The sequence below is a fragment of the Eucyclogobius newberryi genome, unplaced genomic scaffold (genome assembly GCF_026437365.1).
Source record: "Eucyclogobius newberryi isolate DKJ021-1_F unplaced genomic scaffold, fEucNew1.0.hap1 SCAF_10, whole genome shotgun sequence".
Classification (NCBI taxonomy): domain Eukaryota; kingdom Metazoa; phylum Chordata; class Actinopteri; order Gobiiformes; family Gobiidae; genus Eucyclogobius; species Eucyclogobius newberryi.
In genome coordinates this window covers 26,761,866-26,784,234 of record NW_027315724.1, presented here as the reverse complement: position 1 = coordinate 26,784,234, position 22,369 = coordinate 26,761,866, and the positions used below count along the sequence as shown (strand labels likewise).

The 22,369-nt window shown below is 41.3% G+C and overlaps 3 protein-coding genes across 12 annotated transcripts in view; 1 reads left to right on the top strand and 2 right to left on the bottom strand.

Annotated features, from left to right (window-relative positions):
• Positions 1 to 2,056: 2,056 nt before the first annotated feature.
• Positions 2,057 to 4,540, bottom strand: LOC140369872 (uncharacterized). The gene is made up of 6 exons (XM_072456978.1): positions 4,385 to 4,540; positions 3,805 to 3,917; positions 3,559 to 3,739; positions 2,816 to 2,899; positions 2,651 to 2,746; positions 2,057 to 2,484 (listed from the first exon to the last, which is right to left on the bottom strand). The coding sequence occupies exons 1-6, from the start codon at positions 4,538 to 4,540 to the stop codon at positions 2,188 to 2,190; spliced, it is 927 nt and encodes a 308-aa protein (XP_072313079.1). The 3' UTR covers positions 2,057 to 2,187.
• Positions 4,541 to 6,249: 1,709 nt separating this feature from the next.
• prdm10 (PR domain containing 10) lies at positions 6,250 to 18,089 on the bottom strand. 4 transcript variants are annotated; one of them, XM_072452998.1, is made up of 23 exons: positions 18,040 to 18,089; positions 16,913 to 17,023; positions 16,530 to 16,688; positions 16,398 to 16,457; positions 16,217 to 16,318; positions 15,973 to 16,147; positions 15,648 to 15,889; positions 15,342 to 15,542; positions 15,182 to 15,254; positions 14,981 to 15,098; positions 14,794 to 14,902; positions 14,400 to 14,663; positions 13,624 to 13,968; positions 11,735 to 11,890; positions 11,476 to 11,655; positions 11,065 to 11,175; positions 10,786 to 10,986; positions 10,576 to 10,719; positions 9,863 to 10,024; positions 9,175 to 9,312; positions 7,508 to 7,688; positions 7,203 to 7,300; positions 6,250 to 6,893 (listed from the first exon to the last, which is right to left on the bottom strand). In XM_072452998.1, the coding sequence occupies exons 1-23, from the start codon at positions 18,073 to 18,075 to the stop codon at positions 6,705 to 6,707; spliced, it is 3,555 nt and encodes a 1,184-aa protein (XP_072309099.1). In that variant the 5' UTR covers positions 18,076 to 18,089; the 3' UTR covers positions 6,250 to 6,704. The 4 variants fall into 4 exon arrangements, with proteins under 4 accessions (XP_072309099.1, XP_072309100.1, XP_072309101.1 ...); XM_072452999.1 differs by having other exon boundaries at positions 15,973 to 16,141; XM_072453000.1 differs by having other exon boundaries at positions 15,973 to 16,123.
• A 954-nt stretch (positions 18,090 to 19,043) lies between these two features.
• The window catches only part of aplp2 (amyloid beta (A4) precursor-like protein 2), a 47,881-nt gene continuing 44,555 nt past the window's right edge, over positions 19,044 to 22,369 (top strand). For all 7 annotated transcript variants that reach the window (XM_072452997.1, XM_072452996.1, XM_072452992.1 and 4 more), the window contains exon 1: positions 19,044 to 19,335. In XM_072452997.1, the coding sequence (XP_072309098.1) occupies positions 19,264 to 19,335 (72 nt within the window). In that variant the 5' untranslated portion in view covers positions 19,044 to 19,263. The remainder of the gene's footprint in view (positions 19,336 to 22,369) is intronic.

The window sequence follows — 22,369 nt, the reverse complement described above, 5'->3', positions numbered from 1 at the left end:
TGAGTAATCTTCCCCCCAAAAAATATAATACTTAGTTGTTACATCAAGGATATATAGTTTGAAAGCATATTTTAAAAAAGAGGATTCAAATATACTTTCATTAAACATTTTCCGTGATTACTGTGTGTATATATTAGAAATTGAGTCTTCCCTCCAGCCTTCTGTTTGTTTACAGTCAGTATATATCTCTATATAGATTAAACATGAAAGGTTTTGAGGCTTTTTGAACGTTATAACTAAATGCAGCATGCAGGAATTTTCTTGAACCAACTCAAAGCTCATTAATGTTGATTGGCTTCCCTCCAGCCATGTTAGATCAAGCACAATAACTTGTGAGTTTATGGACCTTTGCTCCCCAAATGTCTACCATGTTGCTAATTGCGTACATCTGAGGCTAGTGTTTTGATGTTTTGTCTAAATGTGCAGCTGTCCATTTGCTTTCCAACAGCCTCTGGTTAAAAGTGGCCTGTCCGAGTGCTATCAGTGCCCAGCTTTTAATAGCAGTCATTTGAGGGGGTTTTATCATGCATCTGGGGGCCATCACTTTGTTACAAATCTTAATCTTAAAACTTACACAAGCCAGTTTGATGTCTAATGACTGAAAAGCAGCATGTGTGTTACAAAAATACAATAACAAAAAGCAAATATTTTCAAGTTTTTGTAAACATGTATATTTTTGAACAAGCAAGTTACACTGTTGTTCTTCATTTATCTATGTAAATAAATATAAACATTTACATACAAAGCCAGGTTTAGACAGTCCACTAATTTTAGCTTTTAATTGTTATTAAGTTCTAAATGATTATGTTTGCTTAACACATCATTTACCATAGATCAACTGAACTGGTCTCTTAAACCTGCTGCAACAGTCCAGTGGTTTGTTTGGATCAGATTGCGGCTGTCTTTACTATGTGCTGTAGTGTCATCACACGAAGGATCAGTGTAAATGTGCGCTCTGTGGAAATCAGTGAAACACGATCTTGAGTAATTGTTGGGATAAAACGAGGGATTGACCTCTGCCATTAACCGTATTTTGTGAAACAACACACACTTGAGCTGGCTTTGAAATGTCTCTCCTTCAGCACTGCTGCAGCCTTTGGAAAGTCATCAGATGTTAAGAGTAACTTACCAAAAGCCCTGCTAATGTGAGAAATACAGGGTTCATTTGGACTGCACTGAGATGCTGTCCAAATACTTGCTTTTTCATTTAAATGCAAAAACATCTACCCTTTTTTGGACCTTGTTGTTCCGTTACTGAACTTAGTAAAACCAAACATTTGTTGCATGTGGCTATTGTTATTTCATGCCTACATTCAATGCATTTCTTTTTGGTGAATTGAAAACCAAGCCAGAAAGGTCATCCATATTCATGTCTGAACAGATTTCTGTGGCATAAGCAAGCTTTTGTCAGTTTCTTCATGTGAGCAAACACACGGCAATGTCTGGTGTGTCACACGTGTTTGTGTGGAGCTGTTGTGATAGTTTGGACCCTGCAGGGAACATTCCTTTTATCCAGGCTGTGGCCCACCTCTCCCTGTCCCTGCCCCGGTGTGAGGAGGGCAAACAGATGCAGCTATGGCAGATGGCGCCTAAGTCAAATCAAGTCCATACTTCAAGTCCAATGTCCACTGGCCCAGAGCCTGTCCCCTAGCACAGTAATTGAGTTTAGATCAAAGTCATTTGTGCCTTACTAAAGGTCTAAGTCTGCTCAGATTTGAGTAATAACACAAACCCGCCACCTTCCTCTCCCGCCAAACCCCAGCATCCAAACCTGCCTTTAAGGCTTAAATCGTCACTCACTCAGTCATAAACTCAGGATGAAACTTTACTAACATGGAAACATTCCCTTATTCACAGGAAGACAAACATAAAATGCATTTATATGTAGCCCCATGTAGATTTTTTAAATCAGTCTAACTTTAGCAACAATATACATTATCAAAACAAAATGTACCACCTTCTATAAAAGTAAATCAAATATTTATTAAAAAACAAAATACATATGCACTAAAAATAATGCCATAGGGAATGAATCTTCATTATTCATATTTTGGTAAGGGGCGCCCCCTTGTGTTCATGAAATGTAAACTTTCTTTATGAAACTGAAAGTGTTCTGGAGTCCGTGAAATAGAAAGGCAGCAGACTGTAAAAAGTTCAGTCACTATTAAATATAGTCCAAATAAATAATTACTTCCTCCTCCATGATTTGTTCAGTCGTCCGAAGGTGGTGAAGGGCAGAGCTGAGCGTTCACACAGAGACTGTCGAGTGTCCTCATTGTTGTCCTCATCCACATTAGCAGAGGATAAGGACAAAGAGGAGGTGTCACTCAAAGACTCACTCTGGACCTGAGGACAGTCCGGCAGAGATGCTGTTGACAGAGAGGTCTCACTCTCCTCACTGTCTCTGCTCAGCCCCTCCAGATGAGCCTGGAAGGACATGGTCTGCTGCTCCACATTCACAAAACCCTCCTGCAACTTGTCAAACTGAGCAAAAGAGAAATATTTTTAATCGTTGTACTCCAAAAAATGTATTGAATGAACCGCAACTAGTATAGTGCTACTATCACTACTAGAATATTCACCCATGTAAAGTGGTTAGGTTGTTATATTCTGTTTAAGCCAATTCAATTCTGCTGTGTATAAAACAAACCTGTTCAATGTTGGACTGAAGCAGCTTCTCCGGCCACACAGACTCAATACTGCTATTCACAGTTTGGCTCACATTAGTATGGCTCCATGTCAGATCCTTGAGACAGACAGGGCATTAGCCAAGTCTTTCAATAAATAATGTTTTTATCGTCACAAAAGACTACACCTGCAACACTCTAATGGTGTCTTCTAGATGAGACTGGCAGCGCTGGAGTTTGCTCCTGTACTCATCCACATCTCTCAGCATAATCTGTGGAAAAGAAGCATTACCGGCAATTAAGTTGACAAGCAATATCACAGGCAGACAGAGCCCTGTAACTTCAATACTAGTCATTTATAGTTTCTATAATATTCTGCATGGTTTATTTGAAATGGTAAATTATTCCCCACAGGCCTGCATCCATCTGGTCCATCTGGTCCACATGGTTAATGGCAATTATTTAGTTTCATAAGTGCACCTCCGGCCCCTAAGGAGCACTTTGGTGTAGCTGTGAGACATGGAAACCCCAAGAATAAAGAGGGCAGAAAATTGGCAACAGGCAGTTGCAGATGCATATGGTTTTTGAATGTGTAATGAATTCCATTATTGTTATTATGGAAAATGAGAGACAAATAAACACATTTTAACAACTGAACCTAGCTTCATGGAAGACATACATGCTTTAAGATTTCAATATACTTTCAACCTGTACTAGCTATTTGCTTGGAGCAAATTAGTCTCCTCACTATCATAATTTAAGACTATTGAGTCCCCAATGTTTCCCTGCTTCACAAACTTCCTAGTGGAAGAAATGTACTGCTTATTTGAAACCTAATTCTAATCTTTCAGTTTCATAGATTGCAGGCCTTTATAATTTTAACCTTTAACCTTTATAATAGCTATAAGGGTATGCTTATGTGATGTGTTACCTTGACATCTGCCTGGGCGGATGGCAGCTCTCTGCATTCCTGGACCCTCTTCTTGGAGAGTGTGACCCCAGTGTGCATCTCTTCCAGCTGAGCCCACAGTCTGTTCAGACCCTGCTGCACATCACAGACACTGGACTCCAGACTGGACTGAGCCGCCACCAGCTCACTCAACAACAGTACCCTGACAATACAGCAGAGGGTTAGGATTGAACCTGCCTAGTCATAACATTTACAGACAAAACTCACCTCTGCTGGAGATAGCTGGAGATGAGCCTCACCTTCTCCACGAGAGTAAAATCAACCTTCTCTACTGTTTCTTCTGGGTGAGTGTCAGCCTTCTCAAGAGTTTGAGAAACTAACTGAAAGTTGAATGAGTTGGAAGATTACATTTTACATTAAGTACTTGCCAAGAGATACAGCACTGGTACTTCAGTGACATTCAAACATTAACACTCTCTTTCACTGGAGGCGACTGAGATTGACAAATGAAATCATAAGATTTACAGAGTTATTTGATGTCTTTTCATGTTCATGATTGCACTAACAATTGGCTAAAAACAGGAATTCTTACAACATTAATTTAAATACTGTCAAGGAAGTGTGTTTTGTGGAAGAGGCTCTAAGACACTCAAATGCTTAAACCACCAACAGAAAACATAACTTGTGACAGAAGTCATGCCTCTGCTCTACATGAATGAATGAATGGAGATGACAGGTGTAATAACCCTGGGGAGGACAAGTATTGCAGAATGTATTTGATGTCTGCTTCAGGCTTAGCAATATGCAATGGATGTATTTTAGTTGTGAGTGGGGCGGACCCTCTCACCTGCACACCGCTGAGGAGAACCTGAATATGGGCCACAGAGGGGCCGTCCAGTGGCTCCTGCAGTACACACAGAAGCAGAGAGTCACAGAGGGCCACAGCAAGAGGCCCTGATGTGCTCCTCAATCCAGGTCTGGAATACAAAACATCAAAACACATCAGAATGTGTACATGAACCGAAAGAAATTGCTCTTATATGGATGCAAGAGAACTATATAAAACAAAACTGGTAATGTGAAATGGAAAAAAATATCATGTTTTACCGTAAACCAAAATGACAAACTTCCCCTTGTATTTGTTGAGAATGTTCTTCCTTGAAGAATGCAAATGAGTTGAAAGGTTGTGTTTAATCAGAACAAATTGTGAATCCAGAACAAATCCTATTATCATATTGCATTTACTTTTAAGGGGCCGTTTTGTAGGTGTTTTTTGAGGGCATGGGCCCCAGCAGCCAGTAGCATCCACACCAAGCAGATCCATAGAAGACCACTGACAGAAAGGTACTCTTGCGCCTCCACCTGGCAAACGGACCACACTACAACAACTGCTACAACCTTCCAGAGGTTTTTGCAGGGGAGAAGAGCCCTATGAGCGCGCACCCAAGAGGAAAACTGGGACTGAGCTGCCTCCACAGTCTGAGTCCACCACCTAAAAATAATTCAACCTTTTTAGATATGTTTATGTTATGTATCATTATTTATTCGGGCTGGTCAATTGTTTTTCATACATATTTATCTGAAGGTTTTTTATGTCAGAATGGCATAAAAACAAGTTTAATTTATTAATAGAACATTTCTATATTTTGTCCAAACCACAACTATGGACTATATATATTATATAGCAATAATAACAAGCTATAGCGTTGCAGCTGTAGCCCGAGAGCTGCCACTCAAACACACAAGTCACAAAACAGAACTTACCCACTCATTTCAGTTTCCTGTTCCTCCTTCTCCATCCATTTGTAGTAATAGTCCCAATTTACAGCAGTTGTACTTTGTTCATCGTAGTGTATTAAATGAACAATGGTCAGCTAAGACTCGGTAACACAATAGTCATGAGAGTAAAGTACAACATTAATGTAGGTGTGAAGCTTGTCAGACAGGTTGTACTGGAAAACTACATTTCTGGGCAAGACCTTTTTCTCCTTACTGCATTGTCAACACTCACAGGAATGTCTTAATCAAACTGGTGACAATTGTATTAAGAATCAGCCCTGCCCCTCCCCCCATAAACACAACAGCCAAAACACACCCCAACCAACTCCTGGGAATGAATGACAAGTTATTTTTAGTTTCAAACTATTTGGAATACGCATCTTATAATGCTTTAGTCAGTTGAAATCTATTAGTACAAGATTCTCCAATATTTATTTGCTGGTACCGGTAGTCTTTACGCTATTCCCAATCCTGGATAATAAATGGGGATATAAGCATTAGCAAAATAGAATAAGTCAAGCAAAAACAAAGTCTAAATTGTGTCAATTGCATGGACAATTTAATTTAGCCAACACATGAACATAAAAAGACAAAATAAGCTGCAAATATGACAAGTCTCTGTACATGATTACTTTATACATTGTACGTTTTGTTAGAGTTAAAAGCTGTCGTAAACCAAGAAATACGGCAGAACTTCATTTAAAATAAGAGTCATAGAGAGCGAAAACCATTCTTACTAATGATTAGGCAAGCAGTTCATTGTACTTCAGCTTCCATTACTGTAAAACACATATACAAATACACTGAATAACAAAAGGCCCAATTGTAGTTATGGAAATCTACAATGTAATGTGTGCGTGTGAGTGTGCGTATATATACGAGTTCTGGAGGTAAGGTGCTGATACAGAGATTTATATTTATTTTCTGTCAGTTTTAGTCGTTTTTTTTTTTTTTTACATAGCAGAGCAAACTCTGCTATATTTATCTAGTGAAGTACATACAGTACAGCAGAATGTGTAGCAGACTAATGCTGTAAACTCCAAATAACATTTCAGACATATATTTGCTGTTGTTGAAGATAAGTTTATCTTGTGCAATCCTAGAGTAGTTAAATTAAAACCATAAATAACACAATCATACAGAGAATACTTCAGTGTGGTCCAGCAGACTTCACTTTAAAAATCTCCCACCAACCAAACAAACGTGAATTAATGTTGAATTTCCTTGCCTCAATGAAATATAAATTATCAAATTAAATTACCATAACATGATACATACAATGTAATCTTTTTGTGCTTTAACAAAAACATGATCCCCTTGCGGTAGTGTGTGTCACAATTGATTCAAGGGCAGTTTATCTGTGCTGAGTCTCAAGGGTTGCGTTTATATTAGGGTTTTGTGATGTGCACTTCACTGGCGCCGCTGCCATTGGTAGTTGTCGTTATGATGTACTGCGTCGTAGCCTGCTGATTGGTTGATTGCTGCTCGAGATGTTCAGTGTGGCTCTGGGATGCCGTTTGGGGCACGGCCTGTTTGTTGTCCAGCTCGGTTTGACCCTCCGAGATAACATAGTGTGTCTAAAAGAAACACATAAAAGTATGGAAACTAATTATACTATGATGAAGTAGAGTGAAGTAGTTCAAGTACTAGTCTAAATACATGTAGAACGTTTGGATTAACTGAATACCAAAAGTTTGTAACTGATGTTTTACATTTATTCATATGGTAACAAAGTGTTACAACAATTAAGACATATTTGAATAATAAACAGTTTAGCCATAGTTTAATGATACACCTGAATCAATGCAAAAAAAAAAAAAAAAAAGTTGGAAGAGTTGGTTCTTGCTTAATTAGTTTGATACATATTACATCATTATTTTTCTTACCGTTTTGACCTGGTTACTGTTCACACCTGATACAGGCGTGCTGGCCTCAGCAATTACATACTGAGTATGAGGTAGTGCCATCATCTGGATCTCAGACGCTACAACAGGTAAAAAAGTAAATATGAGTTTTGGACATATAGGTAATACATGGTAATAACTTATTAGTACAAAAATAGGACTTTTCTATAATAACATAGACAAGTAAACAGTACATGCAGTCAGGGTAACAAGGATATTATACAATTCAACAATAATGAATATAAGAAAACACAAAAGAAAATTACAATAACGCTAACAGGACTTACAATATCCCCTGTAGTTCCAGTTGCCCGGTAAATATGCATGTTGCACTGCCCCCTGCTGCTGAGACTGTGTACTGCTAGTGGAGAGACTTTGAGACTGGGCTAATGTCACTGGGGTCAGCTGAGATGGACTCAACTCCTGGTTGGTCTGTTGGGAGGAGGGGCTTGGAGGCTGACCGGAGACCTTGATGTAAACAAAAAAGATGGACAATTTATGTACCACACAATCACCTCACTGCTCGCTGGGGGGGAAAGCGCCTGAGCTTGTGCAGAAGCTTGTATGGGAGGTTGATCGGTACAGACTAGATATAGTCAGCCTCACCTCCACGCACAGTTCGGGCTCTGGAACCCATCTCCTCGAGAGGGGCTGGAGGCTCTACTTCTCTGGTGGTGCCCGCGTGTAGGTCTGGGCTTGCTTATAGCCCCACAGCTCAGGCGCCACGTGTTTGAGTTCACACTAGTGAACGAGAGGGTTGCCTTCGGGTTCGGGAGAGCTCTCTCACTGTTGTGTCGGCCTACAGGCAGGTATCAGCGGGCCTGCGGTACGCCTGAGAGGCTAAGTCTCTTGATTAGGAGGCAAAAACCTGGGCCTCAAAAGGAGTTCAATGAGGCCATGAAGGAGGGCAATCGGTCGGCCCCAAAGAAATTCTGGCAAATCTCAGGAGGGGGAAGCTTCACCAACACCAGTCATGATGCAGGTGGAGACCCGCCGACCTCAACTGGGGATGTCGTTGGACGGTGGGAGGAATACTTTGAGTACCTCCTTAATCCCACTATCACGTCTTCCAAAGAGGAAGCAGAGACTGAGGACTCGGAGGCTCACTCGTCCATGACCCAAGATGAAGTCTCTGCAACATCGCGTGGCGGTCAGGAACAGTGCCTCTGGACTGGCAGACCAGGGTGGTAGTCCCACTGTTCAAGAAAGGGGGCCGGAGGGTGTGTTCCAACTACAGAGGGATCACACTCCTCAGCTTCCCTGGTAAGTCTATTTCAGGGTACTGGAGAGGAAAATCCGACCAATAGTCGAACCTCGGATTCAGGAGGAGCAGAGTGGCTTTTGTCCTGGTCGTGGAACACTGGACCAGCTCATACTCGCCATCGGGTGCTCGAGGGTTCATGAGAGTTTGCTAGTCCACATGTGCTTTGTGGATTTGGAGAAGGCTTTCGACCGTGTCCCTCGGGTGTCCTTTGAGGGGTGCTCAGGGAGTATGGGGTCTGGGGCGCTTTGCCTAGAGCTATCCGATCCCTGTATAAGCGATTGAAATGAGTTTCCTCCGCAGGGCAGCTGGGCGTTCCCTTAGAGATAGGGTGAGGAGATCAGTCACACGAGGAGCTCGCCAGCTGAGGTGGCTCAGGCATCAGTTCCGGATGCCTCCTGGGCGCCTCCCTGGGGAGGTGTTTCAGGCATGTCCCACTGGGAAGAGGCCACCAGGGAAGACCCAGGACACACTGGAGGGACTATGTCTCTCGGCTGGCCTGGGAACGCCTCGGGATCCCCCCGGAGGAGTTGGAGAAAGTGTCTGGGGAGTGAGAAATCTGGGAGTTGCTACTTAAACTGATGCCCCCACGACCCAGCCCAGGATGAACACAAGCAGATGGATGGATGGACAATTATTCTCACTCACATCATAATATCTATTAAGATGCTGAAGACAAACAAAAGGTCTCACCTGTGTGGCAGTTTGTCCATTGCCCGACGGCTCTGTAACCTGAATGTGTTGCACTTGGATTGAATGCTGACTGTAGCCATGAGGGTCATGCAGCTGGTTTACGTCAACAGCCTGATGCTGAGAATGTGGGGAAGATACCTGTGAAAAAATATACATCATTTATTAGAAAAAATCTGTGTAATCCCTCATTCGTTCAGGAGTTGTATCATCTGGACTCGGGTTTTTAGAAAAACATAACATTTCGACCCTAATCCTAGAGTCATTCTCAATCCGCAAATCGAGTCTGGGAGCTCAGGTTTTACATCCTACTCTGTGTAAACCCTTCCCACCGGGCAGGACCTCTTGATAAAGGGAGTTTTTGGAGACAGCTCTTTTTAACAGCCCTGTAATGGGCTATCTACATTGTAACCCTACTTTCGCTCCCTCTTCACTAGTACCTGAGTACCTGATTTGCATCGAGGCATTCTGATGCTAGGGCAGGGCTAACATAGAATAGGATATAAAAACTGAGTTCCCAGACTCGATTCACAGATTGAGAATAACTCTTGGATAAGAGTCGAAACGTTTTGTTTTTCTAAAACAGATTCCAGAATATGATACAACTGAATTTTATGTTACAATCATTTATCAGGTTCATATTGTGTCTTAAACATTCTGATAAAGAATCTTAAACAATTGGATTGCTTACCGGGGCTACCTGCACAACTTGTAGCTGAATGTGCTGAGGTTGGGCTCCAGCTTGAGAAACTGGGATATATTGGATTCTTTGGTAATCTCCCTGCGCTGTTCTGTAATCTGTGGTCAACGTCTGGGACAGCTCTGTCATAGCTTGTGTCAGCAGATCTGTGGTCTGTAGAAAATATAAACAAAATAGAATGATGTAATTACATTCATGTTGTGTTTAGAAGGGATGTAACAATATCTCTTTGTACTACATTATCACAAAATGCATCTCATGGTACGCAACAGAACAGAATTGTAGATATGTCACTTTTTCCTTTTCAAATGCCTGGATAAAGCTTTGGTACGAATAATATCTGTCATATTCCAAAGTCTTAAAATGTAAACGTACTAAAAACAATAATGTCTTTATGTTGTCTGCACTGAAACAGAGCAAAGTATCAAGGTCTATGTTGTTCCTACTGTTTTGTTATTGTTGTTGTTGCCGCTATAAAATTATGCATTTAAGCAACAGAGCTTGTAATTTGTATTAATATAAAATAAGATAATCCTTTATTGTCCACATATGGGAAAATTTCGTTGTTACAACGCAGTAGATACAGGGGGAAAGGACAGATAACTTATAGTGTGACAGCCCACAATATTATTGTGAGACTTTGATGATACAACATCACAATATTTATTTATTTTTTATTCCAGTATTGTATAGTTTTTTCCTACCACTACGGCCTCAGCTGTAGTTCCATCTGTGCTGATGACTGCAGGAGTACTACTAATAACGGCTGTGGCCAGTGGAGCCTGGATGGTGCTGGCAAGCTGGACAAACTCTGGGTGTTTTTTACGTATGTGCTGCACCATTTTTGTCTAGGACACAGAAAAGCTTGTTAGATGTTGGCTTATGAGAGGTCTATTACACATGTATAGATCTACCTTGCTGCTGTACTGTTTGGCGCAGTGGGGGCAGCAGACAGGAGCGGTGGCTATAGTCCCCGTCAGCTGGGTGTGCGTACTCAACATAGGATCTGGTTCTCCGGGAACAGCAGGACGCAACTTTCGAATACTTGGGGGTAACGCTGCTCCTGGGTGGTTTTTCAGGATATGAGCTTTCCTCTTGCTGGCACTTTTGTAAATCTGTGAAATACATTTATATTCATAATTAAAGATTTGGAAAAAGGCATTACCGTAATCTTTGAGTACAAAATATATTACCTTGTCACAATATTGACAGAAGTAGTCTCTGTTGGGCTTGATAATTGGCAAAGTAAGCTCAGGCACATCATCAATCCTCATCTCAGGATGGCGCTTAGACAAATGATTGACCTAAAGCCATAACATACTGTTTATTACATATTAAAGGTGCACTATATAACTTTTCTCCTGAAGGGTGAAGATGTACAGAGAATGTTCCACAGTATGGCATTAAACTAATATATCTCTACAGGCATAAGAAGATGACATTAGAGCAATAAAAACACCTGTAATTAAATAAACACAAGAGAGACAAATTTCATGCTACACTGTGGAACAATTCATACAAAGCAATATCAATGGTGACAAGCAGGTGGCAAAATAGGTGTTAGATAGCATATGTTAAAGTTTTTCTTTGGGGCTTGCTCTCACCAGCATCCCTCTCCGTCTGAAGCCCATCATGCACAATCTGCATTTGAACATGAAGCTTTCGAAGTCCGTGGTGGGTACTTTCATTTTAAGAGCTTTGGATCGGTGGATTTTATCTGCCTTCTTGGCTTCCCTGTCTGGATTATGCATCCGCTGCATGTGCTCACGAAGTTTATCTTTCCTCTTTAAAACATAAACAAATATTTAATACAGATTTTTGAATAGAGAGGACACAATGTTTTATTAAAGCCATTTTTCATACCTTGAACTGTTTGCCGCATGTTGAGCACAGAAAGTCCTTGCGGTCCGAGTGGCGCAACATGTGCAAGCGTAGTTTGTCCGGCCTACAAAATGCCTTCTCGCAATCTGGGCACTGGAAGATCTTCTCTGAATGAAAGCAGCGTATGTGCTTCTTCAACTGTCAAGTGAAAATTAATAAATACATATAAGAAAGCATTTATTATATCTTAGGTATGGCAACCTAATTTTAGATGACAATAAGTTAATATTAAAGCCGCAGAGCGGCAATGATGGCTCTCGCCACCCGCGCGACCGCCTTTCCGTGCAACCGCCCCACTTGTCCAGAGGACTTACACCAATTTGAGGCCAGTGGGCGTAACGCCCTAGGAGGAGTTTGATAAAGTTTACCGTGAACCAAATTGCTGACTGAGCGTCTTTTCATTATCAAAGGATAAAAAACTCGACAAAGTGAAGTCAGTCCACATGCTTTGGGAAGTCAGTTGTGATGTCTCGTTGTTGAATTGTAGTTAGTCTGGGGGTGTGGTCACAATAATATTTTTGTTTAACATCAGAAATAAAACATAGGACTTTTAACAAGTTCTTTAGGCTCTGTCACTGTCAGGCTATGTCAAAAATAAAACTCCTTCTGTATCTGTAAAACACAGAGGCCTTTATTTTGTAAGTGCCACAGGCGATCCAGGCACCTTCTGCACTGACCTGAGCAGGGAAAAAGGGAGAGAGAGAGAGAGCCTCGGTGACCTGGCTGCACCCCCTCCTCCCTGTACCTCCGTCACCTAGCAACAGAGACCCGCCGCTAATGCAAACTCTAATGCTAATGCTAAGACTGCGGCATGAGAGGAAATGTCCCATAAAAATAGAAGAGGAAGAGGAAGTGAAGGCATTCATTGCGCCTCTGCTGGCCAATTGTGAAAATACAAAATATCTGCAATGCACTTTTTTCATGGCGTCTCGAGGAGAATATAATCCATGAGTTTCAAACAAATCAGACAATGCTGAGTTTTTCACACAATGGGTAGGGGGCGCTATAGAGTCAATTTGTTACATGGGTATTAATTATTTCCAATCAGACCATAAAAACGCATTAGTGAGTAAAATATGAGCTCCGCAGATCAATTCCAAAAGGCGTGACTTGTCCTTGAAAAAACAGGAAATTAAGCCTTTTTTGAGGGCGTGTTACGCAGAGACCATAAAGAATATCAACATTCTTTTGAATATCTATTAAATTTCAATGTCTTTAGATGCAAAAGGTGTCATTTTGAGCTCGATCAGACAAAAAACCTAGGACAAGTACAATTTTGGAAAAGAAAAGTCAAACGTGGCGGTGCCACTTTGATTCGACATGGCTGACTTCCTGTTTATCATAGAGCGATGCTGCCAGGTGCGTTTTACTCGTCAAAGATCAGAGGTCAAAGGTAGCTCTATCACTGTCCCAAGTTTCATGTGCCTAGGCCAAAGATTAAGCGTTTCATGTTTTTTCTTTTTTGAACTAGTCGGCACTGTTGCGACGGGCGTTCTCGCAACCGCCATTTTATTCGAGTTTGGGCCGAGCTGATCGGGTCTATGTCCCCATGTGCGACATTCATCAATGTTCAGGGGGTCAAAAATGCCCGAGTTGTGGCAAAATGACCATGCAAGAGCTATAATAATAATAATAATAATAATAATAATAATAATAATAATAAACATGGCAAGAACAAAGACTCGTCGCATTCCATTCCATGGAATGGCTCGAGCCAATAATAATAAAATAAGAAGAAATTTGAACTTGGTGGGTGCTATTGCTGCTTACCCATAATATTTTTTTTTAATTATAAATGTTAAAGTAGTAGTTTTATATGCATTTTCTGATTGCTTTTAAAACAAGTATTCATGTTGTTTTGCATTACTGACCTGGATAAAGTCGTTAAAATTCTTTTTACAGGAGGGGCAGGTGAAATAGCCATCGACTGCATGGACTCCTACATGATCCTTGAGCAGATCCAGCTTTTCAAAGGTCTCTGGGCACAGGAGACAGGAGTAGGAGCGATTCTCTGTGTGCACCAGAAGATGTTCCTCCAGCGAAGAGTCAGTCATGAAGCTTTTTGTGCAAATGTGGCAGGAAAAGGTGTAGGCTTCCCGACCGTGAACCCTCAGGTGCTGGTCAAGTTTGTCCTTTTCACGAAAAGCTTTGCCACAATGAGTGCATTTGTAAGGACGGAAACTCTTTCTGATGTAAAGGTGTTGCAGTGCTGCATTCTGTAAACATAAATGAAGTAAAATAATATTAGCTTATTTCAAGTTAATTAAAAGATCCAACATGTAAAGCTGATGCAAAGTATGGGTGGGTCTTGCAAGGCATAATGTACACAGCGAAACAAATTGTATATTTTCTGCCATCCTTACAATCGCACCTACCTGCACATCCCCCTTTACAGGCAGCACGCATTGAGGAAAAGAGACACAATGGTGTAAATACGGTCTCTGTAGTGCTAACCCTTGAGGACATGGTGACTAAGTTTGCATGCATAACCTTAAAACAATACATTTATGTTTCAATATTAACAACTAATTGTCTAACCATCCAACAAGTAATGCAATAAACCCAAATAGCACAAGATACTGCATTGTTGTGGATGCACTACTTCTGTACAGAGAAGCCTAATCAGCAATAACATGACATTTCTTACTCGTATCCTCTTGGCACGCCGCATGTCCTGAGATGTGAGGTGGGCATCTGACTCGCGGCACTGTGAGGGGTCTTCTTTCAGAACGACAGGGAGCTCCATGTTTGTGGATGGTGAGGCAGATTCTAGGACCGGTGCCTCTACAGCTGATGCGAGTTCCCCTTCTGCCTCGGTCCCAGGCTCTGTCTCCAGTTCTGGTTTCAGCCCATTTTGAACCCCCTCTAACTCCTCTTCATTGTCCTGCTTTTCACTCAGTTCAAGCATCTCCTGCTAAACAAACAAATCCTAATTTCAAAAGGCTGACTTTAATCATTTTCAATTACACATTGCATGTTGATGCAATTTGATGTTTGGTTAAGTTGGAACAAATATAGTTTTCGAAAATCTGTGCATTTACAGTCTGTTCAATGTCATCTTCCACTGCAGTTAAGCGAATGAATTTGGCAGGACGTCCTGGTCTTCTTCCATGTCTCTTTTTGCCCCTTCCTCGACCCCGCCCTCTTGGCCTGCAGTTCAAAAAATGTTGATGTTTAATGAACATTGTTTTAAACTTGAGATAAAGAAAAATGCAGCAATACCAATACCTAGTAGCTGTGATTAACTTGTCGTCATGCATGTTCAGATGATGCTGTAATTGCTCAGAACTTACGAATCGTTTGTTACACTCATAACAAGGCCAGTTCCGTTCCAACTCCCGTAGAGCTGGTAAACCACAAGAAATAATCACTAAAAGTAATTTAACAACAAAGGTTTTGACATTTGTTATAGCATACAGTGTAAAATACCTTTTCTTTCTTCTTCTGTTACACTGTGGATCTTCTGACTAGCAAATTCCGCATACGATGCAGCATACCACACCTACAGACATAACTCAACATCTTCAAATGAACCTCTTCTAAAATATCTTGCAGCAATTGTAAGTATTTACTATTTTACATCACTGACCTTTAGTTCCTGTTTTGGTTGGATATTCTTGATAGTTGTGAAAAATATTTCAGGACCATATTGGTAGGCCACAATATTCTGCTCCAGATGGTTCTGAGCTGGTCTCACAAACATCATCCAGTTACAGCTGTCCTCTTCTGACAGGTCAAACCACATGTCACTCGACTTCTCTGCTTCTTTTTCACCATCCAGTAAGCACAACTAAAAGAATATCAAGAGTTTTTAAGAGCCCTTGGCAGTGGATGGCGGTAACAAATAGTAACAGGAGGTTGAAAGTTTATGTTGTGAGAGACATTGCTGCCCTACTTTAAGGTGAATGTAGTTGTCCTGGAGTTTGCTCTGAGGGATGAGAGGGGCTTCCAAAGGCCCAAACTGTGTGCGCTTTGGGATGCGCCTTTTGGAAAACACACCACCAAGAAATCTGTCAATATAGAGGACTTGAGGAAGGCTGGCTCGGGCTTTGGACAACACTGGTCTGTTTGGAACGGGATGCAGAGGACCATGTTTTAGGCAGACCGAATGATTCGACCCATTGCACTCCTCACACCCTGCAAGAGAGAAAAAACACATAGTTTGTAGTCACAGGACAACTATTTTCAAAGTATTTTCTTGAAACAAACATTTGACCTACAGAGTTTGTGGGGGTTAAAGTCTTCATGCTCAGAAGGGGGTTCCCAGTCATCTATCTCTGAAAAGTCTGCTTCATCTTCAGAGTCATCAGTAGAGTCTGTAGCACCAAGAGGACTAGACGGGGGCTCAGCTATATCTGTTATAGATGTGAGCTGATTGGACACAGAGAGCTGCTCCTTAAAAAGAGATTATAAACCTTATACTTCACATTACACGATACATTACACAATCAGGGAAGTTCTAACCTGTGGAACAGGTTCAAGGAGGGCTTGTGGGGCTTCTGCTACATTACTGAGAACATGTAGATTAGCTGCATTCATGTTTTGGCCACTGGGAAGCAAAACAACCTAAAACCCAGAGAAAATTACCAAGTTAGTACTTTTGGAAAAATAACTAAATGTCTTCAAAACGTTGTTACACACATACTTGTTGCGTTGCCCCATCCTGCTGAATGTAAGCCACCTGTGGCTGGTCTGCAAAGACAGTCTGCGAAAAAATGAAGAAGATATAAGCAAACCCCAAAATTACATACTTAAGTCTTCAAATTCCCTTAATTACCTGCGAGCCATCCGCTGGATGTATGTAGACTAACGTGTGCTCGGCTGACTCCACAGATGTGTAGGAGCTTCCGTCTGCTGTGTACACTACTTGTTGTTGTCGGTCCACCTGATCATCACTATACACAATCTGAGCAACGGTTGCTTCTTCAAAATGTACCTGCAACAAAGCAAAAATGTATCTGATGTAAAACATAAGTTAATCCCCAAGGCCCATTTGTTGACAAGCTGTGTGTTCAAATTTGTTTAAAATGTCAGAATCAGAACCAGATTCTAACTTAAGTTTAAATTACTTTAATCTTTAAACCCTTTCTTTAGAGTTCATATAACCTCAGCCCAAGCGTCTGTGATCAATAATACATCCATGCCTCAGATGGTGCAGACCTGTGTGCTGGAGTCGCTGTCCTGAGCCCACTCTGTAGAGGCCTCCTGCTTGGGTTCCATGGCAGTGCAGTCCAGGCTGGTCACCTGTAAACAATGAGACTCTGAGGACTCCTGCAACAAACATAATCAAAGGTTTGGGAACTGTAGTTAAAGCTTAATATTAAATATAATTCTGTATGTTGTATGGCATGAATGTATATAACAAAAGAATGCACGCAAACAGATGGTTTATTAAGTAAATATTTATGTTATGTTATGCACTCTATTTTTAAGGGACATTGCTACCAAACAATGAACCACATCCATGGGGTGACCAAATTTGAGCAATGTGGCATTTGTAAATTTGGGCAATGTGGCATTTGTAAAAGTGTCTCTTGTGTGACAGATCCGGACAGGACAGATCACGTCAAAATACCATGGTTTGTGCCATGGTTTGTGCGCCCGATGGCACAGGGCTCAGCGGAGGAACGAGGGGAAAGGAGGCCTAGGTTTGTTCAACAAGGCCGCCGTAAAATGGTGCCAGTAAAGTCCTTTGACGTTCAAAAGCCCAACTGAATAATGATCACTCGATGGACTGATTCTTAAAGGCTAGTTGGTAGAATCGATAATTGTTTCATTCCCCCCTATTTTAACCCTGCAGGTTGTCGGTCCCAAACGGACCATACCACAAAAGCGTGGCCCAAACAAACCCGGGCATCACAATCCTCTAACATTAGCATTACAGACACATACAGCCACATAAAGGGCAACAGGCAGGGCAAATATCACTGATAAAACTCTGTCACGCCGGTACAATATTGAAGTTTAATATGTGAGGGATTATTGTGCGGCAAATGGACCGTAATCTCCAGCAAACCCACCCGTGCCCCGGTATAGTTGAGCTCAGCCCTTCAGCTGCGCTGAACAAGGAAGATCAGGCTCCATTTTGGGTGGGACTAACAACAACAGCCCCGCGCAGAGACACACGGTGCACAAAACACATGCTCCAGCTCAACAAAACCGCACAACAAACACACACGGAGGACAGGGGTGACCAGAGGAGCTTCTAATAAATCCACCCGCGTTTACTTTATTGTAACACTTGTCCTAAAAGGTTGATTTCGTGGAAACATAGAAGCCGGTCTTACCTCTGAATGGTAGCTGCAGAGATGGCCGCATTGCATAAATTAACATAAACTTCCTAGTAACCATCAGGCTGAGCTGTGATTGGCTGTTTATTTAGCCAGCGCTAAATAAAATACTTAGTGACGTAAAATACAATAGTATCGCGAACTCATTTGAAGTTGTGTACATATGTAAGCAATAATAAACAATAGGGTTTTTTTTTCAACCTAAATGTTATTTTTCCAATGTAAAATACATTTAATGAGCTATTTTATAACGTTTTTATATAACAAATTCTTCCCAAAAAGTAGGCCTACACATTAGACAAAGAATGTGGTTCATGTTGTTCAAAATTATGTTTGAAATAAAACATTGAAAAAACATTAAAATAATCGCCAATGCCACCGCAAGATGGCAGTAAACAACTTTGTAAACATCCGATTATTGTTGCGCAGACTTTCTTTTAATTTTAGACTTCGACAAACTTTACAGATTCTCAAGGGAAATTACTTGAATAGAGTAGATCACGATGTAAAAGAGCAAATAAATAAATGGTCACAAATTAATATAAATAAAAAGTGAAATTAATAAAATTGCACGTGTGGAAAGTCACCTATGATAATCCATGGAAATAGAAAGTTAAAAGATTCTTCATGTAGCCTATATATTTAAATTGTATGTAACACTGTGGAATATTACGGCTGAAAAGTAACGTACTATGACTTTGCAAAAAATAGCAAGGCACAAATTACCAACATATTTGTATAGGTAGAAAAAGTAGAATAAAATAAAATATAGTAGACATAAACTGACATTCAATTCTTGTTATGCTTTCTTCTCAGAATAAACCAAATAAAACGAACCCACAAAGTACAACTCTTCTGAAACTTTTAAAGATAGACCAACAACACATTTCAAGTGGAGATTTGTCCTGGCCGCAAGGTGTCGTAGTGTGTTTCTTTCCCGGGGCAGGACTAGAGGGACACGGATCAGTGGGAACAGGGGAGGGAAAGAGGGGGGAAAGAGGGAGGAAAGGAGGAGGAGGCACTGGCTGCACATTCCCAGGTCGAGCCACACACTACAGTCGCTTTCTCTGGAGCTCGGCTACAAAACAAGCGGAGCAGGACTCGTCCCGCTCACACACTTTGGTCAATTATTGCCAGGACGATCGGCTCTTTCTTCTCACCATCGTCAGCCTCCAAACGCTCAAAGGATATAACTTATTCAGAGCAAGAACGCCTCTCAACATGGGTCCAGTCCCAGCGATATCTGTCCTGTTTTTGGGCATCGTGGTTCCTTCCTTTGCCGCCTACATTGAGGTACGTAACCTAAATATGTAACCTTTTTTACATTGTGCCATGCTGCTGTTATTGCCTTGTAAATCAGAGCATTGACTGTTCTTCTACAAAGAAACCAAGGGCCTGGGCAATCGTCTTCTTCTTTAAGATATGGGGCGCCTTAAACCCGTTTTCAACATTTTTTGTATATAGATTATTTATTTAATGTGGGTCCATTTCTATGCATGTGTAATTACTAGACAATAACAAAGTATTTACTCCGAGATTTCATAGGAACAGTTGCTCAGCGCGTGCCCTGGTGCCGCAGCCCGTTTGTAGGACTTGTACAATGTGGGCCCCTGAAGGTGCTCTGAGTGCCAGACCCACGATGGGGTGTGAGGCTGCTGCAGGAATCAAATGGAAGACAACAGGTGCTTTTGTCGTGTGTTAAAGGAGATCCGAGACCCCTGCACTGCAACACAAGGGTTCCAGAATAAGGTGCTGGACTGGGTCTGTTGAATAAAAGTTCTGATGATGTGTGAAAATGACCAATACTCAGAGGGATCAGTCAGTTCATTGTGCAATAATATTATGTCGAGGCTGGAGAAATGTACTGGCCGTGTTAGAGAGGGTTTTTAACTCTGCTGTGAGTGAGGGTCAACTCGAGCTTCTAGTCACCTGCCATTAAGTCATTATCAGTGCAGACTCTGACCTTTTGCATTAGAATCAAGCCTTCTCTAGTCAAGTTGAAATAAAGGACCCCCATCGTGTGCTATTCACTTGTCCTGATTTCTTTTGGCTCACCGTTTGTTGTCCTTGATACTTTTGCCTCACCTGTTTCTGTCTCAGAAACCCCAAAGGCGAGCAGCAGTTTCACAGGAGCAGTGTTGATTATTTTTGCCAAAGCTGGGCAACGTGACAATTGGTGTGCAATTTGAAGGATGATTTTCACAAACTGAAAGTGCATTTTAGTATGCCACAGACGTTTAATCTAATGGATTTAATAGTCGTGTGGTTTTAGATTCCAAAATAAGTCTGTGTATTGAATTATTGCAGCCCCACATAGGTTAAAACACATTATATTAGCCAATTTTTTTTTTTTTCCTCAAGGACACTGTGAAGGATTATTGTGAAGTTTTATGTGACCTGTTTTGTGCACTTGTTTTTAACCTCATAGGCTTTATCAAGTGTTCCCTCCAAGGTTGTGGACAAGTACTGAGGCTTAACCATGAACGTTTGTAGGCCTACATCCCGGTAGACACTGACCACACATGCTTTTCCCATTGTTCCTCATGTCATTGACCCATTTGTTTCGCACTTCCTTCGCTTGGGACGTTACCTCAGCTGTGTACACGCCTGTGTTTAGCCAGATAACTGAGTTTGCCTGATTACAAGCTTGTGTTTCCTCAGCTGTGATTCCCCCTATCACTTTGCAACTCCGCAGTGATTCCTTTATGAAAATCCGAATCACCTCGCTTCTTAGTCTATTCTACTGATTGTATCTGAGTGTAAAAGAAGTGTGATTCTGTGCTTGTGTTTGCTTTTAGGTGTTCTAAGCGGTGGTGGTTTGTTCCGGACCATTTAGCAACAGTGCACAAGCCCCATGCAGTTGTAAACCAGTGAATTGCATCAACCGTGAGGCATTTGCTGCTGCTGATATGGGTCCCTTTGGATTAATGGAATACGGAATATGCAGAGCACTTAACGCATTGGGACATTTTATTCTCTGCTGCCAACATAAGCACATAATCTCTACCCAAGCAAAATGTTATGCAACTCAACTTTGTAAGATGCTAGTTTGTTTGTTTTTGTCAATGTACTCAACATTGTGAACAAGATTGCGCTTGCCATATGATAAAGCAAATGTTACAACGCCGATGCCGGTTGTTAAAAGTACTGCTCAGTTCTTATTGCAGTTGTATTGCAGCAGAAATGTCCTCTTATCATGGCGTGTGCATGCCTAAGTGTGAGTGCAAATAGGCCAGCAGCAGTGACATTAAAGTCCACTTCTTTGTGTGTATTCTGTGCAGACGGGGAACAATCGCATATGAATTCACCCAGACTTCTGTTATTGTCGGGTTAGGGGACACTAGAGCTGGCATTTAAGCATTTAAGGGGCCACAATATAATTCCCCATGTGGGTTCTTTGTCTTTTTCTGAATAGGGGAGCCATTACCATACAAGACTTTTTTTTAGCCCGTAAAAGGACCAAAACAATGACTGCCACTTGCATGTGATAATGATCTCGCTATTCTATTGTGGTGAAGCATACTGTATTGGCTGGAAAGCAGAGTCTCACTTTGGCCTTTTGACCTCCACTGTCTGCTGTTCGCGCAAATTAAAGGCATCATCCATATGCGCACAATCAACTGAGGTAGATTGTTCCCTGAATTTGTAGATTAGCCTGTAAACGCATGCTTTCAATTGTTGGGACAGCCCGGTGTCCCAGTGAATCCTCTTAGCAACAAGAATCACAAGGTCTGCCGTTTACAGAAAGCGATAATCCTCAGCTCTGCACCCGTCGTTGTCGGCTCATACTTGATCCCATCTCACACACACACACTCTTCATTTGCTCACCTGCACGAGCAACTGATCCCGAAGACCCGCTGAGCTGAGTCACACACCTCTGTGGCTCCTCACACTTTGTTCCAGGATTGGATTAGCCCCTCAAAAGAATTGTGTCCATTTCTTTTTGTTCTATTTGTGCGACATATAGTTTTGATTTTGTGATTTTGTGTGTTTTCATAATTATTAAGTAGTTTGAAGTAAAAGTACTTAATTTAGCCTCTAAAATAGCCCCAATTATTATGTTTGAGTTCGTAGTATTATATTGTGGCCTGAATAATCACGATTGTTGATTAACCGAACAATTTTAACATCCCTAGTCATAATACTTTTGTGAGGAAAGGTAATGGCACATAATTTTCAACAAAGCATAATAGTTGCTTTTCTTTAATTACAATTTGATCTTGTACTAGCTCTGATATTGATCAAACCATTCTAAAACATTAAGAGAATATCCGTAATTGTACTTTTTATGCAATTCCTTCAATGATCAATCCAGTTTTGAGGCTT